Source organism: Rhineura floridana, chromosome 3, assembly GCF_030035675.1.
Source record: "Rhineura floridana isolate rRhiFlo1 chromosome 3, rRhiFlo1.hap2, whole genome shotgun sequence".
NCBI classification, from domain to species: Eukaryota; Metazoa; Chordata; class Lepidosauria; order Squamata; family Rhineuridae; genus Rhineura; species Rhineura floridana.
Genome location: NC_084482.1, coordinates 4,224,653 through 4,240,549, shown reverse-complemented (window position 1 = coordinate 4,240,549; position 15,897 = coordinate 4,224,653). Strand labels below are relative to the sequence as shown.

Sequence of the window (15,897 nt, the reverse complement as noted above, 5' to 3'; positions counted from 1 at the left end):
TGACTTTGGTGTAACTGGATGGTTAAGGACCATGTAATAAGAATTGTATTGGCATAAATTATCAGTATTTTGAATGCTAGCAGCCAGCATGCCCACAGAGAAGGGGGAAGGACTCCTGAGACACTTTGAGAAAAAAGAAAGGGAAAAAAACCCGTTAGATACGTTATATCTCAAAACCCTCTTGGCTGCAACTCTGCACCGCCCTCTTCGTCAGCGAATGATGAACCAACAGGCCTATCATTAGACATACAACGTTCACGATCCAATCAGAAACAGCGCGGGCATCTGTCCCCCATCCACTTTTTATCGTTGTAACTGACAGCACTTCCCGCCAATTCTAACGGTCGCCGGGAGCAGAGCAGCCTCGCCCGTGTAGAAGAGCACCGGCCAATAGTTCTATGGAGGTGTCCTGAGTGATGGGGATCAGTATCCAATTGCAGCGAAGAGGGCGGGGCCTCGCTCTCCGGGTTTCCTCTCCGGCTTGGTTTCCCCCCCTCCCCCCCCCGCGGGTTCTTCGCTGCGAAGAAAATGGCGGCGGTGCCGAGCGGAGATGAGGAGAGATTGTGAGTGACCTGAGGAAGAGGGGGTGGGGAAGAGCTGGGCTGGACCATCAAATCCCTTGCGTGGGGGTCCTGGACCGGACCATCACCAGCGGCGCGGAGGCCATTGGGGCTGCGCGGCAGGGTTGCAGCTGTTGGTTTCTTTCCGCTCGTGGGTTCTCCTCCCCTTTTCTCCTGCGCGCCCAGGGCCCATGAGTGCGTCACAGAGATCCCCTCTGCCCAGCAATGGGAGGGGCCGACCCTCATCCGAAGAGGAGAGGAGGAGGAGTGGGTGAGGAAGGCATGGGGCGTGCCCCCTGAGAGAAAAGGACGGGGGGGTGCCTTAAGGTCAGAGGTGACCTGTGCCAGCTCGCTGGTGCTCCATCGCTGATGTCAGTTCTCATCCATTACCCTTTATACTAAAGCGCTGTTTATGGCTGTCTTGCTTCTCTAAGTGCCCCTCACCCAACCTGTATCTTGTTTATTCCTGTCCCTTCATGGAGCTGCTCATGCCGACCTCCTCAGGTTGCCCTTTTCCAGGATTGTTTTCAGGTGATGGGGACACTTGGCAATCTGCTTTAGGCCCTCCTCATCTTCATCCCCTACTTAGTGCAATCTTCTCCTTGCAGAGAGAGCAACAAAGTGGGCAGCGGTGTTTGATTTTGCATGATTCTGTGGGCTGCATGGTTTGGTGATTTGGGCCTTGTGGCGCTGGCCAGAGAGAGCTCACAAGCTGCTGCCTCTGTTTATTTGCTCACCATCTCTTTCTGGGTGGTGCAACATGGAGGATTGGGCTCAATCCCTACTACCATGGTACCCTCTTGGAATGTGTCTTACTTGACTCATTTGTGCTTTCCCTCTGGGCAAAGCAGTGGAAAGGATTGGGGTTATCTCCTTACTACATCATCCAGAAAGAGAGGGAGGATAAGGAAGTAGAGTAAGTGGCTACTTCCTTGCTTGCTTTGGGTTGGCTCTGCAGGGCCTAGTCCTCTGTGCCACACTGCCAAAAGAGCGAGGGTTAGTATTTGGGTAGAGCCTTCTAGATGGCAAGTGACTAACTGGAATCAAGAGTGACCTTTCTTTACAGTGATCACTTGCTGAGTCCTCTGGCCACATTGCCTAGAAACAATAGATGTATGAGCAAGAGGAGGCAATGGCTGCTTCCCTACCTTCTGATTCAGGGTGGGGCAGAAGCGGCTGACCTTTGTCTTCACTGCCCTGAGGGAGGGCATAGGCAAGCAAGAGGAAGCGACAGTTGCTTCTTGCAGGAGCAGCTGTTGTCTCCAGATGATTGCCATCACTGCTTTAGCTCACCTGCATGCTGTTGTTCAGGGGGGCTCTAACTCAGGTTGGGAAACTTGTGGCCCTTCAAATCTACCTTACTCGGGGTGGACCAGACAGCATGCCCAGTTACCAGGGATGATGTGAGTTGTAGTCCAGCAACATGGGGGGGGGGAGTTTCCCTGTCCTTGGTCTATCTGCTTGTTCATTCTCCCCCCCCCCTCTAACAGGTGTGAAGGATTGGGTCCAGTGTGTCTACCTAGAGTGAATGAGCAAGCAGAAGCTGTGGTGGTTCTTCCAGGAGCAACCACCATCTCTGCTTGTTTTCCTTCTTTCTCTCTGGGTGGGAGAGTAGGGAGGACTGGAGTGGCTGGGCTGAGCCGCACCATCCCAAGGAAGAGGTCTCATCATAGCTATGATCTGTTTGAATGCCGGGGTCTTGTCCTATCTCCTACACCACTGAGAGCATGAGCATGTTCATGTCTGGTCTTGAGGCAGCAGCTCACGCTCTCTGACTTGGCAATGCCACAATGCCCAACCAGTATACTGCTCAAACGGGGAGTGTGGCAAGGAGTGTGTGAGGAGTTCCTGCCCTCTCTGGTTTTTGTACACCCTTGGCAGCCCTGCTGGCTCCAATTCTTCCTGCTGTGTAGCCCAGACAGAGACGGCAAGTGGGCTGGAGCAACTTCTTGCTCACCTAAGCTTTTTCACTGAGCAGCCCAGCAGACCCATTTCGCACATTCTAGGGTGAATGGGGAGGAAGTAGCTGAGGCAGTGGCAGCCGCTTAGGGTCAAACCAAATGTGCATCTGTTTCTTAAACATGCACTTGCCAGTTCAGCTTTAAAATGGGATGAGGGAGTTAACTTTTAATATTAAAAGAATTTGGGTGATGAGAGTGAATGCTTTCCCTTCTTTTCTTCTCCTTGCCCCACATTGCAAGGCTTCTCCCCCCCCCAGCTCAGCTCAGCTCCGAATCTCAAGTACGTTGACCTAGGTCAGCCTTTCCCAACCAGTGTGCCTCCAGATGTTGTTGGACCACAACTCCCATCAGCCTCAGTGAGCATTGCCAATGGTCAGGAAAGATGGGAATTGTGGTCCAACAACATCTGGAGGCACACTGGTTTTGAAAGGCTGACCTAGAGAAAAAGTTAAATCAGTGAAGCCCAGGGAGGTAGAGCGGGGGATTGGTGTGAGTTTTCCCATTTCCTCTGCACTCCTTTTAGTATTAAAAATGAACTTCCCCACACTTGCTTTATAGCCAAACTAGCAAACACATTGGTTAACACGGATTTGGTAAACAAATGTGCATCTGATTTGGTTCTTGGTAGCCCATGATTGTGACCTGACCTGTGCCACTTGTCCTCTGCGTCTGAGTGGGAGGGAGGAAAGAAGGTGTTACTCCATTTATGCTAATGTTCTCATTTCATTTGGGCTCAGGTATTGCCAATTTTCTAATGGCATGATACCATTCTTACCAGTTCTTTGATGTAGTCTTCACATGCCAACTCCCTTTTTATAGAAAGAATAGCCTTATGTAGATTGAAGGGATATGGAGAGGGATAAAAACAGATAGCCGTTTTTTCCACTTTCTCTACTTCTGCTGTTGGAGTAGGGAAAAATATCACTAACAATTTTATTCCAAATAGCTTCTAAAATGAGTTGTGTTGTTCACAGAAGTTCTTTGATGCTATTATCTGATTCCGATATGTATTGGCTTTGCATGTATATCTTATGCCTACTTATTTTGGCCACAAAACTGAAATATATTTCAAAATTATAGGTGACAGCACCTATTAGTCAAATGTCAAAAAGGCGATTTATATGCATCTGTTCCAGCCCTATCCATAATCACTACCTGCTCTTTGCAAACCAGGTTCCCAGTGCTATTGCGCTTTTGTTTGACAGTTCCTTGCTTCTCCAGTTATGTTCCTGCCTATCTCAAGCAAAGTCGGGGTGTTTATGTCAGCCGCTGGAGTGGTTCAGTCATACTGTTTGTTACCTTCAGTCTATGGTTATAGGTGGCATTTCCATCTCTCTATTCATGGAACAGTGCATGTATACTGAATATAGGTTTGCTATGAATTTATCCTGCTTCCTTATGGTAAAAGTGCTGCCCCACCTTACCTTGCATAAGTCTCCCCATGGTGCTGCAAATGTATGCGCTGAAGTCTTAGTTTTATTGCATGGTTAAGGTTTTGGCATGAAACCCTAGTATGGTGTTTGTATAATTCATCAGTTTTTTAAGGAGCTCAGTGTTTCTAGCCCCCAGTGTTGCAGAGAGAAACTTGAAAAGGTAAAAACTTTGGGCACTTTTCACAACTGAGGCAGAGATCATGTGTTTGAGGTATTTTGAGGATAGTTCTCTTTGTAAAATGGTAATTTCAATGTAGTTATCTATCCAGGTATTGAATCACAATGCTATGTTTTGCATCTGTTTCTTAACTTGTCTGAATGGACCCAGTTTTACACAAGTATGCTAGTGTTTGCGAGGAAATATTTCTGTGCTCTCATATGGCTGTAGCTACTCCCAAACTAAAATACTAATGCTCCAGGGGACATGATGGACTAGGATTGTGAAACTGTTCTGTTGTGAACATTAATACAGTGAAAGCTCAATATAATACGGGGAGGATCAAAGGATGCACCCGTGTTATAGGGGTTCCGGGTTACAATGAAAACCGCTTTAATGTATACGGTATTTTACTTGGGTGACGTTGTCAAACCTATGGTATATCTGAATCTGCAATACAGCGAGATGTGTTATAATGAGCTTCCACTGTAATATGCATGCTTGCAGTGTTGTAGGGAAGGTGCATGAAGTATAAAAAAATTGTGACTAATTTTCTGTTAAGCATGTCTCTGGTGGAAATTAGAGGGGCATGGGGATGGACTCGTCATCCTTCACCACTCTCTTTCTCTCCCGCCCCTCACGAATTCCAATCCCAGTCTTTTACCTTCATCAGATGCCTACCCAGCCCCTTTTCCTTTTTTACTTGTTTGCTGTTATGTTATAGTGCCACCATGTTCAATTAAGTGTTGTCCGAAACTGTCTGTTTATTAAACAACACTTGCAATATTAGTGTTCTTTATCTTGTGATTCATTGAGAAATTTCTAGTCCTTTCTTCATTAGAATAATTATGGAACGGGGTAGAATATAATAACATAATGACATAAAACCAAACTTATATAAAACCAATGTAAAACCTTAAAATAATAGCAATAAGCAGGTTGCGCATGGGCAAGTGTACCCATCTCCACTAATGAACAGTACCCAAAGGCCTGAGCGAATACGTGTGTTTTAACCGGTGCTGAAAACCCACAAGGACAGTTGAACTGGAGAGGGTGTTCTATAATAGGGGTGCTGTTATCAAGAACGTCCTTTCATGTGTTGCCATGTAGCAGATGTTCGGCATATGTAGCATAGTTAAGAGGGTGCCCCCCCCTTAATTTCACAGTGTTCTGATGCTACTCTTCTCCTTTTGACACATGGTACTAACAAGTTCTTGAAGCAGGTGGTCCTTCACTTGCATCTGATTTCTCTTTGCTGCCAGAAGTCTTATCATTTGATGGGTGGAACAGGCTTGCTCTGCCTGTTGCAGCCAGCAGCATGTATGTGAATTCTTCACACCTAGTTGCCTGTGCTACCTATACACCATGTAAAGGGAGAATTCCCTGCAGGGCCCACCTGGTAAGCCCAGAATCTGTTAGAAGAGGTACGGTAGTGTGTTTTCCTCTTGCCTAATTACACCAGATCTGCCCAGAGGTCATGTCTTATTTATTTATTTATTATTTCTATCCCTCCTTTCCTCCCAGCAGGAGGCCAATATGCACACCAAAGGTGTATAGAGAGGAATGAAGAATTATCTTCAACCATTTTTCCACCTTGTGCACTTGGTGTAGGGAAAAATAGCAGGAGGATTGGTCCCAAGTGATGTCCAGTCTTCACTGGTGTCTTGTGCCAGTGTTTATTCTTTAGGTAGTACAGTAGGGCCCCACTCATACGACGGGTTACATTCCAGACCCCTGCCTAAAAGCAAAACCCGTTGAAAAGTGGAACTTCTTCAGTAAAATGGTGCCCATCGCCCAAAAAACACCGTAAAAGTGGAACAAGCGCTGTATGAGTGGGGCCTTACTCTAATTTTGGCTGCCATATTAGTGGAACGCCGAAAAGTGGGGCCCTACTGTAGTTTCCAGACCATGTGCATGCAGTTGTAACTATAGTGTGCTCCCTACATTAACTGACAGCATAATAGATTGAAGAGGCTCCTGTAGCTGGGATCTTGCTAATATTACTCCTTAATCCTGTAGTATCAAATCTAGGTTTGGAAAAATCCTGGTTGCCCAGGGGCCTAGAAATCTAAGATATTTTACAGCTCTGTTCAGATTTTTGCATTGAATGCTATAACGATACCAAATTCTTAAGATATGTTAATTGCTATTTTCTCAGTCCTGCAACATGCAAATACTATTATTTTAATATTGTGTCCCGAGATAAATTACCAAATGACATATTTCCATGGAAAGCTGGGCTATTGGTTTAATCACGGAGTTGTTAATGACTTGTGTGAAATCCAGCTATGCTATCACAATAACTATAGTATATGGAGTCAAATCATGGACCTACAATTATAAATTTACAGTAACATCCACAAAGGCCCCATACATTGGTGTGATCTAGATCAGCCTTTCCCAACCTTTGGGTCCCCAGATGTTGCTGGACTACAACTGCCATCAGTCCCAGCCAGCATGGCCAATGGTCAGGAATTATGGGAATTGTCATCCAGCAACATCTGGGGACCCAAAGGTTGGGAAAGGCTGATCTAGATATCTGAATATAATAGGTTGTGACTGCAGATGATCCAAAAGTCTTATGTTGCTCATTTAGCAGCTACAGTTATAGGAAACTATACGTATGCCTATTATTGCTTACTTGGCAAAAGCAACATCTGTGCTATTTATCAGTATCTTCCTATTTCAAAGTGTGAATTAGGTGAATTAGTTTGTTTCTCTCACCCCAGTTTCTTGGGATGCTCCTCATCCCCACTGCTTGTTTCCGAGTCAAATATATTGTTCTAGTTTCCCTAGCCTTTCCACTGGAAATGATTTTTCAGTTGCTGGGCTAAAAGTTGTGACAGTGGCCCAGTACACAAATGTGGATTTCTAACACAGTGAGCACTGCTTTCACATGTGTATGGAATTGGTTCAATATAATGTAGATGTATGTTGAAGTATCTGTAGGTAGCACAGAAATATTAAATCCTTCCAAGGAAAACAAATTATTGCTGGGAAAAAAGGTTGTGATGTAAGGTACTATGGACTTAATGTAAGATACAATGGTTTTAGCATTATGAGAATGAGTCACGGTGAGCCCCTCCCCTTTTCTTTGGCACACCTGCAAGGAGGAGTGTGGATGTTTCCCTTTCTCTTTTAGATTAGCCACAGTTTAGCATTATGTCTGAACCCTAAACCGTGATTAACCTTAATTTTGGTTTATTAAAACAAGCCAGCTTTGTAAACTATGGTTTAAAGTTGATTTGTTTCTTACAACCATAGTTGAAACTAACTGCAGTTTTTCTTGGTTTGGATGTCATAACAAGTTGTCGTTAGTCTTAAAGCAGAAGTTAAAGCATCTGAACTCTTCCTCATGGTTGTGCTGAGCAGGGGAAACGCATGAGTCTGAGGCCCACTGTTGCCTGCCCTCATAACAATTATGGTTTAGTGGCTAAAGTCTGTGGCACAGTCTGGTCTTGGGTGTCCCTAGACTTTGATCTGGGTATGCCAGGACACAAATGCTAGCACTTGAGAAATCAAACCGAACTGCTTGAAAATTTAGATTTTGACAAATATTTAACAAGTGAAAGAGCAAACGTGGGCAATAATTAAATATATTGAAGCTTTAATCAGAGTTGTGGTCTCATCCTGTAAGAATGCCCACAGGGAACAGGAATTGTTCAGACCAATCTTGAGTGCTTGATTTGGATTTGTAGGCATTGGATCAAAGCTTTTTGCCTGAAACATCAGTGTTCTGATTCAAAGATTTGACCATAGACCTTGATATTATAGGTTTCGTCCATTGTGGGTGTAACCCAAAACAATACTACTCCCTCCCCCAACACTGTGCCCTTCAGCTCCATATGGGAAAGTTGGTCTGATTTTATTATCGTGAGGTATGATGTCTCTCTGTAAGCACATGAACACCTTGTATTGTTTCCTGTGCATGTCACTCGGTGACTTGTATCAAGAGTCTGAAATACAAAGCATGCAAGCGGAATGCCTCTTCTAGGCTAGTGGATTACCTTTGTACTATGACTACCTGTTAACACTAGTAACCAATCAGCATACAGTATACTTTTTTTCTTTTAGTTCCTCACGCTAGTGTTGCCAACAACATTTCTGGCAGCCTAGCCAGCATTTCAGCATGACCTTCTATGAATGCCCAGCCTACTGTTTGGGAATCCTTGTTGTTACAGCATAAACACCCATACCGTGTTGTGAGCCTCAGGTGTGAGCTTGCTAGGTAGCCTTAAGCAAACGTCCATACTCTTATCCCCACTCCCTGACTTGTAATGTTGAATAATACCAGCCTACCATATAATATTGTTGAATGGGTTCCTTAGATAATGTGTTTGAAAAACGTTGAATGTTCAAAAAGAAGCACTACATAAATGCTTATTAATAATAGCAGATTCTGATGAGAGAATACTGAGCATCTTCTCTCATGTCTTTCAGAAGTAATGGCTCAGGTGAAATATTACATCTTTGTAGATCTATGAAAATGATGGCTCAAAGCAGACAAACTGTTAATCCTGGTTAGTACTAACCACAGTTGGCTACCTTAAAACTAGAATCAGTATGCCTATGTTGGAGAGAAAGCATAGAAACTCAGGGCTTACATTTGAATTCTTTGCTTTCATAAATCTCTCAAGTTAAAAATTAATGCTATATTTTCACTTTTTCATAATTCTTCAGAAGTGGGTACCCTTGTAATTGGCCACTTGCCTCCCGAGAGTGTAACTGTTTTGTTAGCTTACTGTTTAAGCAGCACTATGACAACTGTGGGTGGACTGGATTTTTTTTTTCTTATTCTAAAGATTTAAACATGTATGGATACATTTCTCTTTCAACGGTAATTCAAGAAACATGATTTGCAGTTTGCTGTTGAGAATCGAGCAGCATAATATTAGATGCTTCCAAATATCTGGAGGGTCAGAGGTTTCCCCTCCTTGAGTTTAAACATTGAAAGATATCCACAAGTAGGAACAATTATGTGGCTGGGAAAAATTAAGGTACACATGGCCTAGGCCATCTAGGGCTTAAAGGCAGTAACTGGCATCCAGAAGCAAATAAAAAAAGCCAGTGCAAATCAGCAAGAACAGATGCAACACAGGTTGCTTCCCACACTAGTCCTTTCCTCTGAATTTGATAACATCCGTTCATTAGGTTATCATGGAAAATCAAAATTGTGAAACAAATTATTATTTCAGTTTTTTAATTTGTATGCAAAAGAGAAATATAACAACAAAATAAATAAGATTCACAAACATAATAAAAGGAAATCCAGTAATTGTAGTTCTTAGCAGGGCTGTGGAGTCGGAGTCGGTAGAAATGTACTGACTCCGACTTAAATAAAATTAACATTTTAATATTAATATTAATTTATTAATATTAATACATTAATATACATTTGCCATTTATGAAGGAGTCGGAGTCGGACAGTAGAAAAATAGAGGAGTCGGAGTCGAAGGTTTGACATACCAACTCCACAGCCCTGGTTCTTAGGTTAGTTACAACATAATACGATTTTACTACGATTAAATAATGAAACAATTTTCTTTTCTTTTTAAAAAACCAAAACCTTTTTTACTGACTTTGAATGGAACTGCAGCACCAGTTTGTCCAGTCTGGACTGGTCCAAATTATTATTGATGCACCTGCTGGGAGGTGAGTTCTATGAGTTAGCTGGTGATGTCTCATCTTTCCACACCACTTGTCTTGCACTTCTGCCCTTCTACATAGTCTCTTCAGTCATAGCCAGAACGTTGCCTTTTAAAAACAATCTTGTTTCTTCTTTTATCTTTATTCAGGAAAAAAGTGCAATTCTGTGTATAAAAACCAACAATAAAATAAGTGAACAATCAAATGATGGAATTGCTCTGACTAAAAAAGAGGAAATGAGTAATTAAAACAGGGATGGGGAACCTTTGGCTCTCCAGATGTTGGTGAACTACAACTCCCATCAGCCTCAGCAACTATGGCCAGTGGCCAGGGATGATGGGAGTTGAGGTTCAGAAACATCTGGAGGGCCAAAGCCTCTCTATATTTTAATTAAAGGGTCAGCGTCCAGCAGGCAACAGTAAAAGACTGACTAAAGGACGTATTTCCAACTGGTCACCTTGACTGAGTTAGAAATGATTGGAACTTCTAAGTAAAAATACTTATGATTTTAACCAAATGATAAAGTATTGAAGTATTTTCATGGTGCTGCATGACACCACAGTTCTAATTCTGTTTGTAGAAGAACATTGGCTGAGCAGTGTTTTGGGGCCCCAGTGTGGAAGGGACCATGCTGTCTGTAGCTTGTTCTCATTAAAAGATAGGGTCCAAAATTATGTACAAACTGAAGTCTCTGAACTGCCTTAAAGGACAGCTCCATGTAGAGTACCTTGTGGTAGTCCAACTGGGAGGCTACTAATGCATGTAATTCCAGATGCAGAATAAAAGAATGGGAATAACTGGGTGCTGGATGTCTCTGGCATTCTGCCCAAGGCACAGGCATGTCTAGTTCAGCTGGGATTTCACATTAGTGAGTTTTCAGGGATCTGTTCTAAACATGCTCATTATGTTTGTTTGCCTACTGCTTCATCTGCTTGTTTAGGCTACTATGTTCTTAATGCCTTCTGGAGAAGAAAAAGCTCCAAAGCTTAGCAGCATCAGTAAAAATGCCCAAGTAGCAGGGATGGCAAGGTATGTGTTTTCTTTGGGCAATGAGATTACATTTTGCTGTTGCAGCTTGAAGTGTCCTGTAGTCCAACCATTCGTTAACAGCATAACTTGTAAGAGTGGCTGGTTGGCATACACGTTCTGTGGTTATTCTTGCTGGCAGCTTCAGTTGCAAAACACCTGCCCCTCTTCTTTTTATCTGGCTTTTCCTCTCCCTGCTCCAAAATTTCCCATTGCCTTTGGACTTTGAATACATTTGAAAGGAGAGGTCTATTGCAGCCATGAGTCCTTGCAGGACAGTTCAAATTTGATGTGCAGAGAAGGCTATTTAAATGTTACAGTTTGTCCCTGAGAGCTTCAAATGGAAGGAAGTGGTGGTTCTGAATTCTGATTTAGTGCATTCCTACTAGGCTGTTTTGACACCCACCTGTGTGTGTGTGTGGCTTATGTTCCTGGTGCTCATGTCCATAACTGTTAGTCCAATCAGGGCATGCTAACTTTTAGAAGTTTACTTTTTTGAAACCTGGACTTCAATAGATTGCAACTGAGAGGTTGGTTTTGACTTTAGCCAGTGGTGGGGAAATTCCCATGTGTCTGAAATGTTGATTAGCATCTAAAAACATGGATTTTGGTGTCTAGTGAGAGTTGGTGCAGTGTGGAAGCTAATGGACAAACACAATGTGAAGTGGCAGATCTTACTTTTTAAACACAGAATTGCCCCAATCAAGTAGAAAAAGAGGGATGAGAGATGTTACTTTAAAAGCGAAAGGTGCAGACAGGTGAAGGCTACCCACAGATACACTCCCACTCTCCTTGCGACCCCCCTTCCAAAGTGTTTGGGAGAAAAGGGAGGCTGTTAGGAGAGAAGCTGTAGGTAAGGGCTCTCCACTCTCCACCTACACTCTCCTTTTAAAACTGGATATTTCTCCTCTCTTTGTATGTGATGGGGGCAGTTCTATGTTTAAACGCAAGGGACTAATACCATTCCTTCTAGTTTGGCCTATAGAATGTGAGATGGGAGGTGCACACAACAGCCACACGTTTATTAAGTGGCCTTAGGGAAACCACTACTCTTTCAGACTTGGCCTATCATCTGCAATATAGGAATGATATTTGCTTGTGTAATAATGCAGGCCGTTTGTAAGAATTGTTCAAATGACTAACATGGTAAGTACACAAGTGAATTCTTGTCAATCAACCTATATCAGCCTTGTAAAAAACCCACAAAAGTTCCTAGCCTGCCCTTTTTTTAAAACTAACCTGATTGGGGATGGCAGGGCGGAATGGAGAGCTCTGTCCCTTCTGCAGTCTGCTGATTTCTATGCTGGGTGAGGAGGAGAGGGGAGATCCTCTTGACAGTTGTCTTGTTTTCTGCGTTGGGCGTGGAGGAAGGGCAGAGCACTCTGTCCCTCTTCTACCAGCCCACTCATTTGCCTGCATGGATTTCTATGCACTTGACTGCATGCAGTCCTTTGTTGCCTGTGGCTACTGGGCGAGTGCTTACAGACAAGAATGACCTATACAGTGGCAAGCATACATAGCTCTCTGTCATCTTCTCTTGAACTGCTTAGCTGGCCTAGGCAAGAAAGGAGGTTCGAGGGGAAAGTACTTCACCTACCTGTGCTTGCTAAGAGGTTCAAGAGGAAAAGATAGAGATATGTATGCTGTGCTCACATGCAGTAATGGTGAGTATGTGGTGGAGATGTGATTATGGACAGTGGTAAGGGGCCAGAGAAAGAAATGGGGGTGGGGTGGGGGGGAAGAGAAGGTCCAAGGAAAAGTGAGGTAGGGCGAAGCCAGCTGGGAACAGTGAAGGGAGGCCATTTATCAGTTGTTGAAGCTGTATTCATACATCATCTCCCAATCTGGAGAACATCTTACTAGTTTGAAACATTTGTTCAGCTCTTCTGTAAGCTTTACTGTGTTAGCCAAAGGCAGTTTCTCAAGGCCTACTAAGAACTTGGGCTTGTAACCAAAGTAGCGCTAAGTCATCTGTTCCATTAGCGCAAGGACTTATGCTTGCGCAACAGAACTTCACTCCTCACCCCCTAAATCTCTTCTGGGGGTTCCCCAAACCATCTGGAGCAGATTTGGGGAGAATATGGGGTGCATGCAGGGGGAGGAAAGGGGGAGCTTCTGTTGTATAAGCATAAATTGTTTTGCTAATGGAACAACTGCATTGGATACCACCTTCAGATCCAAAGGTTGCTGCACCTAGATTTGTTTTTTTTTTTTAAAAAACCAAAGATCATGCAGAGGCCTATTTTTCTGCATATATATGTATTGGGAAACCTCAGTTGTTACTGACTTGTTACTAGCAAAACAGATGTGTGATGGTTTCCTAGATCAGCATCCCTGAATGTGGGTGGGGGCAAGTGCGTTTAACTGGGCCTAAATGGCAATTCATTTTATAAGGGCAGCATTTGTCTGAAGTGGGTGATGTCTTAGGCTTCTGGTATCATGTTTCACGTGGCTTGCTTAAGGTGAAGACTGAACAGTGCCACACTGGGTATTATCGGTTGGCTTAGAAGCTGGTTAACAAATGGTTGCTGCCATTGTGTTTATATTTTAGGAGAGCTATGCTTTGGGCCACTGGAATAGGAATGGATGTTTTGTTGTTGGTGAGGAATACGGCACTGTGAGGGGTTGGAAGAGAGAGAAGGGCTGCATAAAAGCAAGCTGAAAAGCTGGCTGTGCAAGGGTGCTCGATAAACCAGGCTTTCAGTTGGCTCTGGCAGTGGTGCGTGGATTGCATTTTTGCTATCTGACTAGATCCTTAACAATTTCTCTTCTGTACTACGCACCAAGCTTCCGGCCTTGGTGTCTGTTTATTTGAAAGGATCATACTGTGCTGTAGTGTAGTTTGCAGCTTCCTAGTGCTATGCCATCTTTATCGCTGTGCTTCCCTGCCTCCCTGCCTGTACACGCAGCGTCACAAAAGAGGGTGTAACTGACTTGTTTATTAATAAATTAGAAAATGGTGCATTTTGAGGACCAATTGAAATGTTTTGTGAGTGAATTTCTAGGAAATGAACAAGGAGCCAAGCTTCAAAAAAAAAAAAATTAATGGGAGCTGTAATATCCCTGCTGGGGGCCTGAGGGCCACACTTGACATGAGAGAGGTGGCCATGTTTGTTCATTTGGCTGTCCTGTTAACACAGGTTTATTCTTAGCAGGAAAAGAGGCATGAACGGAAAACTCTTGCCCTGCCCACACATGTATCATTTCAGGTGTTTTTCTCCCCAGTCTTCAGTGTGGTGTGATAGTATTAGGAAGAGTTCCTTTCTCCTCTCCCCACACCTTTCTTTGATGTTGAAAGCGGATCCCTTGCTTCTGCTTTATCTGTGAATGGGACAGACAAGTGAATGAAAAAATGTGGCTGCCCCTGTTGTGTCTAGTTTGATGGGTCTCCTTGAAAAATAGTTTAAGGTGCCAGTAGTATAATGTTTTAAGGGCTGCTTTTCATGATAGTTCTAAAATATATGGGGGTGCCCTCAATTGTTCCCCATTCTTTAATGACAAGAGGAATAAACCTTTTGGAGAGATCATATTAAAACTGACCGCTTGAATGACTTGTCTGACAGCTGTTCATCTTCTAAAATAGATTTACATTACTGTTTGAGCTTTGAGGGTGCCTATTTGAAAATAACAATGTACAAGTTGGCCCTGTGCGGTAGCTAGTTATGGTTGAAGTTGTTCTGCAAGTGATTAAATGGTTTAATCTTCTCTTTGTGAGGATTTGAATAGGTGTTTTGCCGTTTCAACAAGCTGTGTCATGGGTTAAAACTGAAAGTAAGAACGTGATGATTCAAAGTCATTTTTTTCTTGTTGCTCCAAGACACATCTGGTCAGCTGGTCTTGCGTTTCTTCTTCCCTTGAGTAAAGTGAACTTAACTGTTTGATTTTTTTTGGTAGGTCTTAGTCAAACTATATCTATATGCTAATGCAGATATATAATAACATCTTCTCTTTATATGTTGAAGAAAATAATGTGATGCAGACAGAAGTTGCAAATGTTTTATTTGGTGCTTGAACCTGTCACAAAAATAATTTGGAGTTAGCAACACTAGTCCATGTCCTGCAGTCCTGATGCTGCGGCTTTCGTGGAGGTAGATGCCGATCAAAAGGGTCTTGCCATCAGAAGGTGAACACTGAGAGTCTTGGAAAGAAGGGGTTTGGTTTGCAAAAAAGGCAATTAAGTTATATTATGCTGGTGTGGAGGAAGTTGGAAATGAAACTCTGCAAGCGCATACATTTCAGCAAACCTCCTGTCCATTTGTACAGCTGAAGGTGCTGCATGTAAAACTGAAAGGATGTGGATAAAACACCTATAACCAAAATATGAAAAGCAGCTGTTGTTATTCTGAGGATGCTGTGTCAGAAATGTAGCCTTCCTTCAGCTTTTATGAAAGCTGCAGGTTGTTTTCTTGCTTCAGTTAACAAGTTGCTGTTGAACCCCTTTTTTTATGCCAGTGCAACATACTATATTCTGAGTTTAGCCAATTAAATAGTGTTGTGCTGGCCCACGATTTCTGTCATAAATCTGCCTTTTCATGAGTACCCACATTATAGCCTGAATTATGGGAGTGATTTGCAGAAGGACTCCGATGCCCGCTATAGAACCAAATAGCATAAAAAGAACCTTCCCTCAGTGGAACAAAATGGTACATCACATTAAACTCATATCGACACTAGAAACAGAATCTGCAAAGCACTTTCATCACCCATTAGAAGTATTTGGGGCTTTGATCATATAGATTTTTTGGAGTGGGGTGGGGGTAGAAAGTTTATATTCAACTTCTGTAGTTGCAGTTGTGTTGTGAAGATTGAGGTTCCACAACTTTTCACTGGAAGTGTTCTTTTTTTAAAAAAAACCAAACAGTAATTCAGCCCACTTTAAAAAAAAGTGTGCAATCCTATACTCAAGTTTTGTTGACAGAGGGGTTATAGGATTTTGCAGAGACTGTCCTGTGGATGTGGAACTTGAGACCCTGCCAGCCTGAAAGGTATGGGTGGGATGTAGGCAGCACAGAGGAGGAGCATACCTACACCATATCCTACACTTCATCAGACCATGCCTGTGCCTCCTACTAAAGTCACAGCTTTATTCCAGCCCATTGAGTTCAACAGACAAC

At 43.1% G+C, this 15,897-nt stretch overlaps 1 protein-coding gene across 3 annotated transcripts in view; it reads left to right on the top strand.

Annotated features, from left to right (window-relative positions):
• The first annotated feature begins 443 nt into the window (after positions 1 to 443).
• The window catches only part of MECP2 (methyl-CpG binding protein 2), an 88,282-nt gene continuing 72,828 nt past the window's right edge, over positions 444 to 15,897 (top strand). The window contains exon 1 of one of the 3 annotated variants that reach the window (XM_061613953.1): positions 444 to 563. In XM_061613953.1, coding sequence (XP_061469937.1) covers positions 529 to 563 — 35 coding nt within the window. In that variant the 5' untranslated portion in view covers positions 444 to 528. The other 2 variants (XM_061613952.1, XM_061613954.1) reach the window with 2 other exon arrangements.